This window comes from Mercenaria mercenaria, chromosome 13 (genome assembly GCF_021730395.1).
Source record: "Mercenaria mercenaria strain notata chromosome 13, MADL_Memer_1, whole genome shotgun sequence".
NCBI lineage: Eukaryota > Metazoa > Mollusca > Bivalvia > Venerida > Veneridae > Mercenaria > Mercenaria mercenaria.
Window position 1 is genome coordinate 11,189,859 of NC_069373.1, and position 18,898 is coordinate 11,208,756.

The following is an 18,898-nucleotide window of genomic DNA, read 5'->3' on the forward strand; positions in this document are numbered from 1 at the left end:
GATAGAATGGCTGGGCTTTCGATAATCCCAGAGATTTCCCAGAAAAAAAATACAGAAACCTTACTGGCAGGTGGTAACTGATAAAGCACCCATCAAGATCAGTGTCTGTTGCCTCATACCTCAAGCTATTATAATGTTACACAGGTGCTTTTGTTTTCTTACTCATAATTAGCTATTATATACATTATTTACAGGTATGTCTAGTCATATAACTTGTGTTTTAAGTTTATTATGTTTTGTAAAACATTAAAATCAGCAGAATCTTCCTTCATTGCTTCATATCAGGAACTTTTGGTCTTTTAATCTTTGATCATTTTGTACAAACATTTCTTTGAAGATACCAGCAAAAATAATCAACCTGGAGTAGTGAAAAAGTGTTAAAGGCAGTCAGTTGCATTTGAGCAACATATTTTCAGTTTTGGTATATTTTGTCAGAGATTTATTTAAGGGGTAAAAAAGACCCATTACCTAGAGTTAAATCCCTATTAGAAATGTGAATTTTATTACTTTGATGAAATTTTGCAATTAACTCCCTTTATTTTTATAGCAGGCTATTTCTTTTTATCTCAATATGATTTGTAGTTTTACATTTACATTTGATAGATATAGGGATATTTCAACTAGGGATAAGTCCCAGCGCATACAGTTTGTGTGTCTCAGCACATATAGTTTGTGTGTCCCAGCACATACCGGTGGTATGTCCCAGCACATACAGTTTGTGTGTCTCAGCACATATAGTTTGTGTGTCTCAGCACATACAGGTTGTGTGTCCCATTTAAGGTAACTATTTGTAAGGTTTGAGTTCAGTCATCACACTAGTCCAGGCAACAGGACCAATTCAGTTCAATTAATTTATTTTACTCATTTCATTACATAATGAAGAAAACATAAAAATCATAGCAATCTTGCTAGAAAGGCTAAACATAGCTGTTAATTAGTACTAAAATATAGTAGCTCTGTCAAGTGCCTTGTTGGGGGAAAACCGAACTTCAGACTTGTAGGTCTTTTGAAAAATTATACATGGGATGTATCTGAAATTGTTAGACTGATACACAGTCAAACCTGTGTCAGCACAGTCAAACCTGTGTCAGTCAAGGGAACATGTCAACTTGGCTACTTTAGACAGGTGACCACCTAATGCAGGTAGTGATTCTTTTGTGTGGAAACCATAGTACCTGTTTATAACATGTGGTTAAAGTATGTATATTGTATTCTAGTAATGTAGAATGGATGATGCTATTGTTGTTTTAGGATAAACACAAACAAAAAATTACGTTTGTGTAAATTTGATCGGAAGTTGAAAAATAAACCAAAAAGAGGTGTGAACTTACTGTTATTTGGGTCAGAAAAAGAATTTTTGAATAACAAACAGTGGTTTCTGACCCTATTAACAGGTCTGAGATTTTTCAGGACTGGTCCTTATTTCAGGCTTTCGAGTGCTAGAATTTTCCTATTTAACTCTATTGAAAGAGGACATTTCAGGCCTTTGAGTGCTAGAATTTCCCTATTTAAGTATTGAAAGAGGATATTTCAGGCCTCCGAGTGCTACAAGTTCCCTATATAACTCTATTGAAAGAGGATATTTCAGGCTTTCGAGTGCTAGAATTTCCCTATAAAACTCAATTGAAAGAGGATATTTCAGGCTTACGAGTGCTAGAATTTCCCTATAAAACTCAATTAAAAGAGGATATTTCAGGCCAACGAGTGCTAGAATTTCCCTATAAAACTCAATTGAAAGAGGATATTTCAGGCTTACGAGTGCTAGAATTTCCCTATAAAACTCAATTGAAAGAGGATATTTCAGGCCAACGAGTGCTAGAATTTCCCTATAAAACTCAATTGAAAGGGGATATTTCAGGCTTTCGAGTGCTAGAATTTCCCTATTTAACTCTATTGAAAGAGGATATTTCAGGCTTTAAAAAGTAGATTTTCAGGCTTTTGGTTTTTGACTGAATTCCAGGCCTGCTTATAATGCTGATGGCCATTTTTGTGGGGTTCAAAGTGATCATTAATGACAGGTGACTGCCTATGAAGGGTGGCCATTAACACAAGTTTTACTGTATTATGAAATAGTTATATTTGTAGAAATTTGAAATTGTTGTGGTTTGATGATATCATAGTAGTAGATGCTGTAGGAGAAGGGATGGATGGTAAATTCATGAACATTCCAATCATCAATAATGATGTTATTGACATTACCAACTTTCCCAATCTGTCAGCATCCTACAGGTAACCCAAATGTTTTCTTTAGCCCAAGTTTTACTTGATAGGTATTAGCCCTGCATGAATGACCTATCTACAGGGATCAGTCCATTGAAGTTAGATTAGTGTGCCATAGAGAAAATTTGAGAAACTTCACAAGTGGTTGTAATAAACTCATTAGTTCAGTAGATTATATTCTTCACCTTCAAGCTCTCTGGTTTTGATCCTCAAACAGGATAGTCTGTTGTGTAGGCTTGTTACAATATATCCTCAGGATTTTTTGTTATATTTTTTATTTCATGTTTTATTTTGTGATACTGGATATTATGCCTTTATAATGTTATGTTGAAACCTTCAAAGAGATATTGGGTATTTATTACATTATTGTCGTATATATAACATGCATCAAACAGGCAGTATATTAGATAATTTGTATGTATTATGAGTCATTTACATACACTAACTGGTTATAGTATAAATATTAATATGTTTATATTATACATTCATTTTGATGTCCATGAATTCATGTCCTTGTAAAATACAGGGGTGATGAAATTACTGATGAATCTGGAAATCCAGATTTGAAGACTCTGAGATCAATGTAAATCTGTTGAGTTTTCGTAGGGGTGGTGGAGGGGCTGCAATTCCAAGGCAGGGTCAAGGGGTCCACCCCTAGCCCCCTTCAGGGACTTGTGCCCCCGCCCCCAGCACCCACCCAAGGCTTTCGGGATTTTAAGAGATTTCATTTTTTTTGCATACGACAAACTCCTCTCTCGATCATTTAATGACTGATGAGCTTAAAATTCTTTATTCCCATTTGGACATCTAATAGCTGCCATTTTTTTTTTTTTTGCCAAGGTTCATTGAAAACTGTTTAAACATAAATATAGCACTAGTACTAGAGATAGTACCTAAGTTTTTCAAATCATAGGTTTGAAGTTAAAAAGCTTTGAAATGAAGACAAATGTCCATATATTACTCAAAAACAGAAATATAGACAATATTTTAACCAGAAGTGTGAAGTTATGAGCATTTAATATTTTCATGTTAACGAAAATTTTGTGATCAAGGAAATGTAACTCTTCTTGAACATGGAGAGCATAAACATCAAAGGGACATAATATAGTCAATATTTTCTAATTGGGTGCATTTGATTTAACATTCAACTTTGATCTGGATTGCTAAATAATGATCCATGATACTGTGTGCTAAAAATTTAGAACATCTGGAACAGTGTATTAACAGCAAAACTATGCTTTAGCAGAATCTAAATAGTTAAGCTGTAACTGGGACTCGAAGCCAGGACCTCTCACACCTAAGGCAGACACTCTACCACTTCCCTATAACAGCAGCAGCTAATAGCTATGCAGTTTAATTGCTGGATTACATTGCGTGAACTGGAACAATAATCGGTGAACTCCGGATTATCGGCATATTCGCTTTGTTACCTAACGGCAATTTTTGTGTAAAGAAAAAATATAATCTAATGCTGCCAACGCCATAATCGGTCAAATCTGCCCAAATTTCTCTGACGTGTTGTTCAGAGTATGAACTTACTAACTGGTAGTACCAGTGAAATATTACTTACACTGAATCTTTTATATTTGCCCTTTTTGCAGCTGTCGAACGGCAAAGACGGTGAGTTTTGTCCAAATATAAGTAATTATTTTACCAGTTTTGAGAGGATTTCAATTGATGGGAAATTACAGTTACAAACTAAATACCTTTCTGCAACACATGGAGTCATTAGCATTCACTGTCAATCAGTATTATGACTAAGATCGACTGTCATTCATTCATTTCAAAGTTTCATAGACAGAGTCCGTTGTTTACATTTTTATCGTAACCGGTGCACTTGTAAAAATCACTTTAGTTTTAAAAATCAAAGTATGCAAAGAGCTATGGTACGGCTTCTACTAGTACTATTAACACAATAGGAACATTCCCTCACAAACAACTATGCTGTTATTAACAGTTTTGAAAGTTTTTCAAACAACAAAATTATCTGCTGCCTTTATTTCTTTTAATGTATCAGATCTAACATGAAAAGCTTGCATTGTTTCATGTAATGATTTATTGCCCCAGGAAGTAATTTGCTGATAGCAAAAGTCTGTCTGTTTTCTTATTGATAATAGTTAAAATCATCTGTTTATATACAACTATATGATTTGAAGAAATAAAATTTATATTCAAGTTGGTTTGTGCCAAGTTCTTGCTCCTAATCCTAAATGTGAGATGTTTTAGCATTCAGTATAATGCAAAATTATTTTACAACATTACTGATTTAATGCACCCAGTTAGCTCTACACAGAGAGTAGAGCACAGCCAACCAAGAGGCCACATGTTTGATACATGGTTGAGCCAGATTTCCAGGTGAAAAAAGGCACCACATGTACAAATGTAGTTATTGTTGAAATTGAATTATTTTTGATCCCATGTTTCCACAATGAGCAGGATATAGTGAGAATAACTGACATATTTATAAGTCAAGGACATTTAATGTTTGTCTCTGATGCTACTGTGTCAACTCTCATGCTGGAAGGATGTTAGTGGTTGCACACGTTAGGAATCAGTGGTCATAAACTAAAGGTTAAGTTTACATTTAAAATGTCTTTTTAGAGCAAGAACCACTTTCTGTAGTTTGTATATACAAGTCTTTATTATGCCAGCAATTAATAATTACCTGACATACATTGTTTTAAGTTGTTTCTTCTGTGAAGTGTGCTGGTTGAAGAAACACACAAGAAAAGTTGCCTTTAATTTAAAGGCACTCGCGGTAGTTTTTTCGGACAGGTCGATATTTACCCCAACACCGTGCGAATTGGTTGTTCCTAATCCCCATACCGTACCAGTACCGTACATCTGTTTTCGGGAACTATCCGTTTTGTTTAGAGAATAGCGGAAACCTACATCTATAACATCTTAATACTTCAGAAATACATAAAAATCCGCTTATTAAGAAATCTGCCGTTTGATAATTTGATATGTTTATATTTAATGATTTATTAAAATTATTAAATTAGTGTGTCAACATTTATATACTTTCATGTATAATAATATATAAAAATATAAACAACTGCGAAAATATATTTCTAATAGACTTCAGCTTCCGTACATTTTCGCTGTTAACCGTACAAAACAGATTGTTCCCAAATATGGATAAACACTGAAAACAGTTTCCGTAGCATTTGTTGAGAAGCCTTTAACATACACCTTTCAAACTTGGTAGGATGATTGGCCAAATGGAGTAGTTAACCCCTATTGCTTTTTGAAGATCAATAGGATAAAGGTTAAGGATGCAGCAGCTGGAATGATTCCTCTCTGTTTCTTTAAGAATTCAGAAAAACAGTTTCTTCAGTCCCACCTTAAGCCAGTTTATTCCAGATGTTCCTCAGGTGAGCGACCTAGGACCATTTGGTCCTCTTGTTAACTATATTTGTCTTAATCTGTGGACAAAAACAGAATACTGTCAAGAGTTTGGCTGAATATATGTCCTTGTTTGAAATAAAAATTGGTTACATAATTTATTTTGTACCATTTTTCCTGCGTGCCTGCCACACCCCATTTCGTTGTAAGTTAATGTAAGCAAAATCTAATTTGGTGACCTACAAATTTTCTTTTTGTTTTAGATTAGGTAGACATAAGCAAATACATGTGCAGAGTTTGATTCATTTCTATTACGTGAAACTCGATAAAATAGCTGAAATACCAACTTAAGATCGACAAAAATATGAAAAAAATAACCATCGGGTCTGCAGAACAACTACTGTTGTTTTTTTAACAAAATCAATTTCTTTTGATTTCTCTGAGCATGTTTCTGGTAGAAATATTGTTTTCTTTTATAAAAATGCTTAGATTTCAAATTTATGCTATTAAAGTTATTGTACTTTACTGAAATACATGGTAGGAGTATGGACATTTTGAAAAATGTTCAAAATAGCATCATATCTGGGGACAAATAAAACTGAAACAGTGCTGGTGACCTAGTATTTTAAATTCATTTTTAGCTCATCTGATTTTTTGAAAAAAAATGATGAGTTATTGTCATCACTTGAGCGGTTGTCGGCGTCGCCGTCTGCGTCGGCGTCGGCATTGCCTGGTTAAGTTTTATGTTTAGGTCAGCTTTTCTCCTAAACTATCAAAGCTATTGCTTTGAAACTTGGAATACTTGTTCACCATCATAAGCTGACCCTGTATAGCAAGAAACATAACTCCATCTTGCTTTTTGCAAGATTTATGGCCCCTTTTGTACTTAGAAAATATCAGATTTCTTGGTTAAGTTTTATGTTTAGGTCAACTTTTCTCCTAAACTATCAAAGCTATTGCTTTGAAACTTGGAATACTTGTTTACCATCATAAGCAGACCCTGTACATCAAGAAACATAACTCCATCTTGCTTTTTGCAATAATTATTGCCCCTTTTGGACTTAGAAAATCAGTTTTCTTGGTTAAGTTTTATGTTTTTATCCTAAACTATCGAAGCTTTTGCTTTAAAACTTGCAACACTTGTTCACCATCATAAGCTGACCCTGTACATCAAGAAACATAACTCCATCCTGCTTTTTGCAAGATTTATGGCCCCTTTTGGACTTAGAAAATATCAGATTTCTTGGTTAAGTTTTATGTTTAAGTGAACTTTTTCTCTTAAACTATCAAAGCTATTGCTTTGAAACTTGCAACACTTGTTCACCATCATAAGCTGACCCTGTACAGCAAGCAACATAACTCCATCCTGCTTTTTGCAATAATTATTGCCCCTTTTGGACTTAGAAAATCATTTTCTTGGTTGAGTATTATGTTTAAGTATACTTTTCTCATAAGCTATCAAAGCTATTGCTTTAAAACTTGCAACAGTTTTTCACCATCATAAGTAGACACTGTACATCAAGAAACATAACTCTATCCTGCTTTTTGCAAGAATGATGGCCCTTTTTAGACTTAGAAAATCATGGATAGGACAATATTTCTATTATACAAAAAAAGTCAGATGAGCGTCAGCACCCGCAAGGCGGTGCTCTTGTTCAATACATCATAACATGACCTGTATTATACAGATTATTTCATCAAAATCTATAATTGCAAGAAAAAAAATCATGAAACTGCCTCGAGCATCTTTAAGTTATTTTTAGCTCATCTGATTTTTTGAAAAAAAAAATGATGAGTTATTGTCACCACTTGAGCGGTTGTCAGCGTCGGCGTCGGCATCGGCGTTGCCTGGTTAAGTTTTATGTTTAGGTCAGCTTTTCTCCTAAACTATCAAAGCTATTGCTTTGAAACTTGGAATACTTGTTCACCATCATAAGCTGACCCTGTATAGCAAGAAACATAACTCCATCTTGCTTTTTGCAAGATTAATGGCCCCTTTTGTTCTTAGAAAATATCAGATTTCTTGGTTAAGTTTTATGTTTAGGTCAACTTTTTCTCCTAAACTATCAAAGCTATTGCTTTGAAACTTGGAATACTTGTTCACCATCATAAGCAGACCCTGTACATCAAGAAACATAACTTCATCTTGCTTTTTGCAAGAATTATTGCCCCTTTGGACTTAGAAAATCAGTTTTCTTGGTTAAGTTTTATGTTTAGGTCAGCTTTTCTCCTAAACTATCAAAGCTATTGCTTTGAAACTTGGAATACTTGTTCACCATCATAAGCTGACCATGTACAGCAAGAAACATAACTCAATCCTGCTTTTTGCAAGATTTATGGCCCCTTTTGGACTTAAAAAATATCAGATTTCTTGGTTAAGTTTTATGTTTAGGTCAACTTTTTCTCTTAAACTATCAAAGCTATTGCTTTGAAACTTGCAACACTTGTTCACCATCATAAGCAGACCCTGTACAGCAAGCAACATAACTCCATCCTGCTTTTTGCAATAATTATTGCCCCTTTTGGACTTAGAAAATCATTTTCTTGGTTGAGTATTATGTTTAAGTCAACTTTTCTCATAAACTATCAAAGTTATTGCTTTAAAACTTGCAATAGTTTTTCACCATCATAAGTGGACACTGTACATCAAGAAACATAACTCTATCCTGCTTTTTGCAAGAATGATGGCCCTTTTTAGACTTAGAAAATCATGGGTAGGACAATATTTCTATTATACAAAAAAAATCAGATGAGTGTCAGCACCCGCAAGGCGGTGCTCTTGTTTAGCATTGAAGCAACTTTGTCCACACATTTTAGGTGAAAATTTTTTTCTCAAAAATCCATTAAATGTAACTTCCTAGTAAATAACCAAAACTGTTGTGCAGAAGGGAGTGAACCTGGTGGAAATGTTGAAAAATTTGACCCCAACCTTTTTTTTTGCAGTATGTTGGCAATGCTTTATCAGTATGTAAGAATTTGAGATAATGAGATGTTTTAATTACCATGGCATGATGTTATATATTGTTAAGCACACACTTGCATTGTCTGGATGCTCTTTACATGTTGAAATATAAAGTGGTAACCATTAAGTGTTCTGAAATTTAGATTGTAACAATGAATTTCAAGAATTGAGAAACAATGGCATTTGGAGAAATTACTTGATTCACTTTGAAAACAATGTTCATATATAAAAAGTTACTAAATGAAACATTTGATTGATAAAAAAGTGGAATATATTCAGTGAGATGCTTGACATAGATCAGGAATATCTGGATCTAGTAGATACATTACTACAGGTAGGTAAAATATAAACTTCTCTGGATACTCTCAGAAAAAAACTTTTCTTATTATACATTTGTTGAAGAAATAGAAGTGGGGCAGTTAAAAAGCAAGTCTGGAATCATACATTTTGTAATTATTAACATAAACTTTCTATTGCATTCTGCAGTTTGTATCATATTCCAGGTCTGCTTTTTGAAATTTTAGTCCATCTGTATTTGAAGCTGACAGAGTCAAATTATATATAATTCCTTCAAATGTAGACATCAATTGTCAGCCTTTTGGGTGTGAACTTACCATGTATAGTAAGAAATACTGGTCTCTCAATGTTCACATAACTGTAGAGGTATAAGAGTATAATGTAGTGTCAGTACTGAAGGCTTCAGCACTATACATGTTGTTGCATTAATGGTTATTTATGGATTGAAACAATTTTGTTTCTATGACGTTGTGTTTTCAGTTCTACCTCCAAGACACAAAAAGCAGCAATGGTACATTTGTCAATGATCAGAGACTGTGTAAAGGTGGGGAAGAGAGTCCGCCACGGGAAATCTACTCCGGAGACCTTATACAGTTTGGTGTCAATGTCATGGAAAACAACAGACGAGGAGAGAAAAGTAAGCTGTTTGGGGGGATTTGTTCTGTAGATTTGTGAATAGGTTTTTGTATTAAAGACAGAACACGTGATATTTATTCTTTGTTTCTAAGATAGAATGTATGTTTGATTAAGGTTGGATTTTTTTTTTCAAAAAGCATTTAATTGTATGTGTTGAAAGAAAATGTCTATAAAAACAGGTTTGAAAGCCTTGTCACATGTGTATAGTGATTGGACTGACATATTTAATAGAACTTTTTAAAGTTGATGCATGCCTTTGCATTGTAGCTGACAATAAAAACTCATTCTTCAAAATAATCTATTCTAATGATGTAAACTGTTCGAACATTAATAAAAATAGGATTTGAAATGAATGTGTTGAAAGAAAAAAAGCAGAGAAAAGGCAATGTTGTAATATTAAAACATGACTAACTATATTTTTCAGTCACCCATGGCTGTATCATAGCAACAATCACATTGTTCCATCCAGATGGAAGAGAGGCCAAACCTGTGTAAGTTATATGGATACAATGTACATAATTCCTTGCTACAGCCAGATTTCCTGGTATGCTAGGCTCTATGGGCTTATAATTCATTCAGTTAGGAGTACAATTTAGACAGTGTCTGGGGTATCCACTATCTTACAGATTGAGTCAGAGGTCAGATTGTTTACAGCTCACTGAAACTGCACTAAGACAGATATGTCTAAGCTAAGAGATATTGTGGTAGATCCACACAAATGTAATACCAAAATTACTCAGATTTTATTGTAATGAAATATTGAGGATATTTATTGTACTCCCGAACAACAAAGTTGTATGGGGGTATACTGGTTTTAGGTTTGTCTGTCTGTCTGTCTGTCTGTAGACACCAATCTTGTGTGCACCAACTGTCCTCATCCCCTTAACACAATTTAATGAAACTTCACACAAGTGATCTGTAACAACAGTAGTTGTGCATGGGGCATGTTAGGTTCTTTCAGAAAAAAAAATTTCAGAGTTATGGGACTTGTTTTTTGTTACTGCACTATATACATAGAGTCTGCATATGCAATCTTGTGCGCGCCTAATCTCCTGAACCCATGCAATTTAATGAAACTTAAACAAGTGATCAGTAATAACCCTAGTTGTGCATGGTGCATGTTAGGTTCTTTCAGAAAAAAATTCTGCACAGTTTTGGGACTTTGTTTTTTGTTAATATACTAATGATACTATATACATACAGTCTGCATATGCAATCTTGTGGGCACCTAATCTCCCGAACCATTGCACACAATTTAATGAAACTTCACACAAGTAATCAGTAGTAATCCTAGTTGTGCATGGTGCATGTTAGGTTCTTTCAGAAAAATATTCTGCGAAGGCATGGGACTTTGTTTTTTGTTACTATACTATATACATAGAATCTATGTACATACAGTCCACATAATTATGCAATCTTGTGTGCGTCAAATTGCAATGTACTGTGTCAGTGCATGAGTGGGATACATTCATCATCTTCAGTGATAGCTCTAGTTTGTTTCAGTGCAAGATCAAAAAAATTATCTCATTTAGTGAACATTATTGAGTGTCCGAGTGAAAATGTATGTGAAAGATATTTTGATCTTGCATAAAAAATGAGCTGTTTCTTTTTTATTTCGAATAGTTTTGTACCAGTGAAAAGTACCTAGTATATCTTTCTATGTGAAATTACCAGAGAAATTTCACTCTGATGTTTCAGTTATGTGAAAATGATGTAATAAAATGCATATTTTTCCTTTTGCTTTTATTACTGTTGTTTGTTGTCATCTTTCATACTAGAACTTTTAATATTAAGTTTTATATGTTCAGTAGTTTGCTTAGAAATACTCTGATATGTGGAGCAATTTAATATTGTTCTTCCTTTAATTTTGTGTAATGGAGTTTTGAAGAGTTGTGTATAAAAAGGCTAGACTGTCAACAATTTTTGTTTCAAATGCAGTATTAAAAGGACCTTGTATATCTGAAGTAAAAGAATTAAAAGGATTTTCTGACTAATTTCACATTATTGAAAACAAAGAGTCATTTCTAGATTTATTGGCCATTTTTGTGTTTCTGAAATGTATTTAGCAGGAAATGATGTTATTGAATAACTGGTCAAATTGAGAAATCAGGTTAATATGTTGTTAACTGGCAGGAAAACTTTATCTTAAACATGCATCACATTTGAAAACTGTGTATTTATTCATAATATAAAGTCGTCATAACTGGTGACATTTCTGCAATCCTATTACATCCCTTGTTTATGGTGTAATTATTGTTATTATATGTAATTAGGAAATGTCTAAATTAACAGTTTACAAGGTGCTTTTATGTTGTGAAGCTTCAACTTTGTGGAAAGATGTTTGGTGGTAAAACGTGACAATATTTTATTGACAAAAATGGGATGTATTCTTTCGATTTGCAAGCATTCATGGTTAGTTTTGTGTTTATTTATCTTAGGGCAGTTACACATGGATGTACTCCTTGTAACAGTCAGTAAAAAAAAATTGGAACTATTAGCAGTGACATTTTTGCATTATGTTTATAAACTTGTCATACTGCACGGATGAAGAATGGGGTTAGTTTCTTATCTGTTGTTTAAAAAGTGAAAGTGTGCACTATCGGTATTATGTAATCTTCTACAGACAAACTGTATATTTGTGCATTTCAGCTTGTTCAACACACCAACCCCAGGAATTACGATACAGTCCCAGGAGTTGTATAGGCTAGCTCAATACTTACAGGAAGCACTTCACAGGGAAAAAATGCTTGAACAGAAATTGTCAACCCTTCAAAAACTTGTACAAAATACTCAGGAATCTTCTGAAGGGGGATGGCAGGTTAGTTATATATTAGTTGATAATGAACAAAAATGCTTCATTGAAATCCTGGAGCATTCTCTGTATTTTTATGCCCCCGAAGGGAGGCATATAGTTTTTGAACCGTCTGTCAGTCTGTCCCCAATTTTCGTGTCCGGTCCATATCTTTGTCATCGATGGATGGATTTTCAAATAACTTAGCATGAATGTGTACCACAGTAAGACAACGTGTCGCGCACAAGACCCAGGTCCGTAGCCCAAAGGTCAAGGTCACACTTAGACATTAAAGGATAGTGCATTGATGGGCGTGTCCGGTCCATATCTTTGTCATCGATGGATGGATTTTCAAATAACTTGGCATGAATGTCATGGTTCGCACAGGCCATGAAAAGTCCTTGAATTTGATGCCTACTCCTTGAAAACTACTTGAATTTTGTAACAGTCAGAAACTACTTGAAAACTACTTGAATTTAGGAAAAAACGTACAAAAGATGGCAAATAGTCCTTAAATTGGTCGGGTGCGAAGTGAAAACGGACAGACATTATAAACGGACCAAAATAAACTAAAAACCAACGAAAAAACAACAACCGTTACCGCCATTAGGGCCTGCCACGGAGTCGGCGATAGTACGGTACGGTACTGTACTTTACAGGTTTTATGCTCTTTCAAGTAATTTTCACACTGTGTAATTTATCCGCGATGCATAAGGTCATTTTTCCAGGAAGAAAAACATGAGTTCTAAAATGTACAATTGTGTCTTTTCGCAAAAGTGGCTTACTGATGACAATTATAAACATTGGCTACGGGAATTCAAAGGCGAAAAACGAAAATGCCTTTGTGTTTTTTGTGACAAGATAATCGACATCGCTGCTATGGGAGGAAGTGCATTAAAATCACATTCCAAAAGTGAAAAACATAAAAACAGCTCTGCCATGAGAAGTTCGACTGAAACAATTGATGCTTTTTTTCGCTCCTAAGCATGTAAGAGAGTCAACACAGGATATAAATAATAACGACTTGACAATACCGCCCCCAACCCCACCTACTGTGAAAATACATAAATCTTGTGTTACATTGTTTAATTTTGTCCTAAATTGGATTTAAATTGGTTATTTCATGTCTCAGCAACAGTGACGTTGCGCCCATTTTAGTCCTTGAAAATGGAGGAAAACTACTTGAAAACTCCTTGAAAACTACTTGAATTTTTTTTGGGAAGGTCTGTATGAACCATGAATGTGTACCACAGTAAGACGACGTGTCGCGTGCAAGACCCAGGTCCGTAGCTCAAAGGTCAAGGTCACACTTAGACATTATAGGATAGTGCATTGATGGGCATGTCCGGTCCATATCTTTGTCATCGATGGATGGATTTTGAAATAACTTGGCTTGAATGTGTACCACAGTAAGACGACCTGTCGCGCGCAAGACCCAGGTCCGTAGCTCAAAGGTCAAGGTCACACTTAGACTTTAAAGGATAGTGCATTGATGGGCGTGTCCGGTCCATATCTTTGTCATTCATGCATGGATTTTAAAATAACTACGCATGAATGTGTGACACAGTAAGACGACGTGTCGCGCGCAAGACCCAGCTCCTTAGGTCAAAGGTCCTAAACTCTAACATCGGCCATAATTATTCATTCAAAGTGCCATCAGGGGCATGTGTCATCCTATGGAGACAGCTCTTGTTATATCAGGTTTTCTTTGATCTTACTCCGCAAAATCAGAAATATTGTAGAAGGATTAATTTTTAGTATTTTAGTCTGTAGCAGCAATAGTGCTAAATTGCTAATAATATGTAATTTAACAAATAGTTAAATCTTATGAAAACTGGCTGAAATAACATATTTGCTCTTTCCGCGATATGAGAATTTTTAATTTGGCCAATGTATTAATACTGAAAATTATATTTGGCCCAGCAAAATATCTTATTATCCCCCGCCGATGAAATCAGGAGGTGGGTATTGAAATGGCGTTGTCCGTCCATGTGTCCGCAGCCATTTCTCAGTAACTAGCAGGTAGAATTTCATAAAACTTGAAATAAACATGAACCACATACTGCGATGATGTCCGTCATGTTTTTTTTTTGATTGGTCAATTTTCCTTAGAGTTACTGCCCTTGATTTAATGAAAAATCCACGTCTGCAGCCATTTCTCAGTAATAAGCTGGTAGAATTTCATGAAACTTAAAATAAATATGAACCAACATACTTCGATGATGCCCGTCATTTTTTTTTTTTTAATTGGTCAATTTTCCTTAGTGTTATTGCCCTTGATTTAATGGAAATTCCACTTCCAGAGCCATATTGGTAGAATTTCATTAAACTTCTGTCATTCTTTTCCATGTACATTTATTATAAACATGTGAAGTTGTGTACCCACACCTGGGCACCCCCTTGCCTTGGTCACCCCCCCCCCCCCCCCCCCCCCCCCCCAAAAAAAAATTCATTCCTTATTTTGAATTTATTACAAACCTTCCATGAATATTTATCAACATGCAAAGTTGTACCGTTCCGCTACCTCAGCCAGTCATGCCCACCACTCCAATCATGCATTCCTGCCCCCCCCCCCCCCCCCCCCCCCCCACACACACACACACACACACACTGTTTTTTTCTTTCATTTTTATTCCTCCGCCATGGCGGAGATATTGTCTGTAACAAAATCGTGTCCGGTCCATATCTGCTAAACCCCTTGAAGGATTTTCATGGAACTTGGGTCAAATGATCACCTCATCAAGACGATGTGCAAAACCCATGAGTCAGCCTTGTCGGTTCAAGGTCTAGGTCACAACTCAAGGTCAAAGGTTTGAGCCTGCCATTTTGTGTGCGCTCTATATCTCCTCAACCCCTTGAAGGAATTTTATAAAACTTGGGTCAAATGATCACCTCATCAAGACGATGTGCAGAACCCATGAGTCAGCCATGCCGGCTCAAGGTCAAGGACACAACTCAAGGTCAAAGGTTTGAGCCTTCCATTTTGTGTCCGCTCTATATCTCTTAAACCCCTTGAAGGAATTATATAAAACTTGGGTCAAATGATCACCTCATCAAGACGATGTGCAGAACTTATGAGTCAGCCATGTCGGCTCAAGGTCAAGGTCACAACTGAAGGTCAAAGGTTTGAGCCTTCCATTTCGTGTCCGCTCTATATCTCCTAAACCCCTTGAAGGAATTTTATAAAACTTGGGTCAAATGATTACCTCATCAGAACGATGTGCAGAAATTATGAGTCAACCATGCCAGCTTAAGGTCAAGGTCACAACTAAGGGTTGAAGGTTTGAGCTTTCCATTTGGTGTCCACTCTGTATCTCCTTAACCCCTTGAAGGATTTTCATCAAACTTGGGTCAAATGATCACCTCATCAAGAACTCATGAGTCAGCCATGTCGACTCGAGGTCAAGGTCACAACTGAAGGTCAAAGGTTTCAGCTCTGTATCTTCTAAACCCCTTGAAGGATTTTCATGAAACTTTGGTCAAATGATCACCTCATCAAGACGTTGTGCAGAATTCATGAATCAGCCATGTCAGTTCAAGGTCAAGGTCACAGCTAAAATCAAAGGTTTACCCTTTCACTATCCATAGCAGTGGCGGGGGATTTAGCTGTCTTTCAGACTGCCTTGTTTATTTTCTATCAATATTTATAATCAACATGTGAAGTTTTGTACCCTCACCCGGTCTCCTCCCACCCCCACCCCCTAAAAAAATATATTTCTTTTCCATTCCTTTTTTAGTTCGACTTTCCAAAGAAAAAGTAGAGCTATTGTACTTGCCCCGGTGTCTGCGTTGGCGTCGCCGTTGGTTAAAGTTTTTGATAGTCAAATATCTCTGTTACTATTAAAGCTGTTGACTTGAAACTTAAAATAGTTATTTACTATCAAAGTCTACACCAGGGGAAACAATCCCCATAACTCTGATTTGAATTTTGACAGAATTATGCCCCTTTTTAACTTAGAATTTTTGGTTAAAGTTTTTGATAAAGTCAAATATCTGTTACTATCAAAATCTACACCAGGAGAAAAAATCCCCATAACTCTGATTTGAATTTTGACAGAATTATGCCGCCTCGGTAGCCTAGTGGTAGAGCGTCCGCTTCGAGTGCGGGAGGTCGTGGGTTCGATCCCCGGCCGCGTCATACCAAAGACGTAAAAAATGGTACTAGCAGCTTCCTCGCTTGGCGCTCAGCATTAAGAGGGTAGTGCTAGGACTGGTCAGCCTGGTGTCAGTATAATGTGACTGGGTGGGGTATCATGTCACGTGTCTCTAGAGGTCACATTTTTCATGGGATCTTTATGAAAATGGGTCAGAATGTTCATCTTGGTAAATTCTAGGTCAAGTTCGAAACTGGGTCACGTGCCTTCAAAAACTAGGTCAGTAGGTCTAAAAATAGAAAAACCTTGTGACCTCTCTACAGGCCATAATTTTCAATGGATCGTCATGAAAATTGGTCAGAATGTTCACCTTTATGATATCTAGGTCAAATTCGAAACTGGGTCAGGTGCGGTCAAAAACTTGGTCAGTAGGTCTAAAAATAGAAAAACCTTGTGACCTCTCTAGAGGCCATATATTTCACAAAATCTTCATGAAAATTGGTCAGAATGTTCACCTTGATGATATCTAGGTCAAGTTCGAAACTGGGTCATGTGCCATCAAACACTAGGTCAGGAGGTCTAAAAATAGAAAAACCTTGTGACCTCTCTAGAGGCCATATATTTCACAAGATCTTCATGAAAATTGGTCAGAATGTTCACCTTGATGATGTCTAGGTCAAGTTTGAAAGTGGGTCACGTGCCGTCTAAAACTAGGTCAGTAGGTCAAATAATAGAAAAACCTTGTGACCTCTCTAGAGGCCATATTTTCCATGGGATCTGTATGAAAGTTGGTCTGAATGTTCATCTTGATGATATCTAGATCAAATTCGAAAGTGGGTCACGTGCCGTCAAAAACTAGGTCAGTAGGTCAAATAATAGAAAAACCTTGTGACCTCTCTAAAGGCCATATTTTTCAATGGATCTTCATGAAAGTTGGTCTGAATGTTCATCTTGATGATATCTAGGTCAAGTTCGAAACAGGGTCATGTGCGGTCAAAAACTAGGTCAGTAGGTCTAAAAATAGAAAAATCTTGTGACCTCTCTAGAGGCCATTCTTGTGAATGGATCTCCATAAAAATTGGTCAGAATGTTCATCTTGATGATATCTAGGTCAAGTTCGAAAGTGGGTCACGTGCCCTCAAAAAGTAGGTCAGTAGGTCAAATGAAGAAAAAACGTTGTGACCTCTCTAGAGGCCTTATTTTTCATGGGATCTGTATGAAAGTTGGTCTGAATGTTTATCTTGATGATATCTAGGTCAAGTTTGAAACTGGGTCAACTGCGATCAAAAACTGGGTCAGTAGGTCTTGAAATAGAAAAACCTTGTGACCTCTTTAGAGGCCATACCCTTGAATTGATCTTCATGAAAATTGGTCAGAATGTTCACCTTGATGATATCTAGGTCAAGTTTGAAACTGGGTCACGTGCCTTAAAAAACTAGGTCAATAGGTCAAATAATAGAAAAACCTTGTTACCTCTCTAGAGACCATATTTTTCAATGGATTTTCATACAAATTGGTCAGAATTTTTATCTTGATAATATCTAGGTCAAGTTCAAAACTGCGTCACATGAGCTCAAAAACTAGGTCACTATGTCAGATAATAGAAAAAACGACGTCATACTCAAAACTGGATCATGTGGGAAGAGGTGAGCGATTCAGGACCATCATGGTCCTCTTGTTTGAATATTGAATTCAGGTGTAGACAACTGAGACTGAATCATGTCTATAAGATTTTCCATAACAAGTCTCCCAGTTACATGCATGAACACTTTACAAAATGCAGTGATATCCATTCTTACGGGAGCAGATCACATTTAAATTTTTATACGCCACAAGTCGATGGGTTTACATCAAATTCATTTTATTACAATGCAATTAAGGACTGGAATAAGTTACCAGCTGACATAAAATCAGCAAAGTCCAAGGCTACTTTTAAGAAACTTTTAAAGAAACATCTATTAACAGAAATGGAAAGAGATGAGAAATCTTTATATATATTTTTTTAACTGGTTTTGTTTTAACATTTTTATGAAATTAGTGTTTAGTATTTGTGTTATCATGTCAATTCGTGTAGAAAGTTATTAGACTCTTAGTTTCTGCATATGTTTGTATCATGGTGTCATTGATTTTGTAAGACCTATATAATATGCTTATGACACATACACCTAAATCCGTCACTCATAAGATCATGACGTGTTAACACCTTTGTACTCAAAAAAAGGAATACTGTTTTAAAATGGAATGTATCTACCACTCTATAATATGTAATATAACAACGTAAGATCATTATCTTATGATTGCATTATCACTTTTATACCATCATGTGACAGTTCTAAGAAGAGTAATTAGTCACTTAAGATCTAAATGTGACAGCATGGACCCCGTTGGAAATAAGTTTTTGCATGTAAATGCTGAAGCTTAACGGGCAATCCAGTGCACTATCTTCAATTTGAAATTATAAATACTGGAACAAGTATTACAACTATCTAGAGGTGATATTGATATCTTTTACATTTTTTGTTTCAGTAACTATATATTCAAACCAAGAAT

The 18,898-nt window shown here is 35.7% G+C and overlaps 1 protein-coding gene across 7 annotated transcripts in view; it reads left to right on the forward strand.

Annotated features, from left to right (window-relative positions):
- The window catches only part of LOC123529853 (sarcolemmal membrane-associated protein-like), a 96,697-nt gene that overhangs the window by 23,592 nt on the left and 54,207 nt on the right, over nt 1-18,898 (forward strand). For 5 of the 7 annotated variants that reach the window (XM_045310413.2, XM_045310410.2, XM_045310411.2 and 2 more), the window contains exons 3-5: nt 9,308-9,464; nt 9,888-9,954; nt 12,113-12,281. In XM_045310413.2, the coding sequence (XP_045166348.2) occupies nt 9,308-9,464; nt 9,888-9,954; nt 12,113-12,281 (393 nt within the window). Of the gene's footprint in view, nt 1-8,689; nt 8,865-9,307; nt 9,465-9,887; nt 9,955-11,767; nt 11,876-12,112; nt 12,282-18,898 lie in introns of those variants that run through there. The other 2 variants (XM_053521172.1, XM_045310416.2) reach the window with 2 other exon arrangements.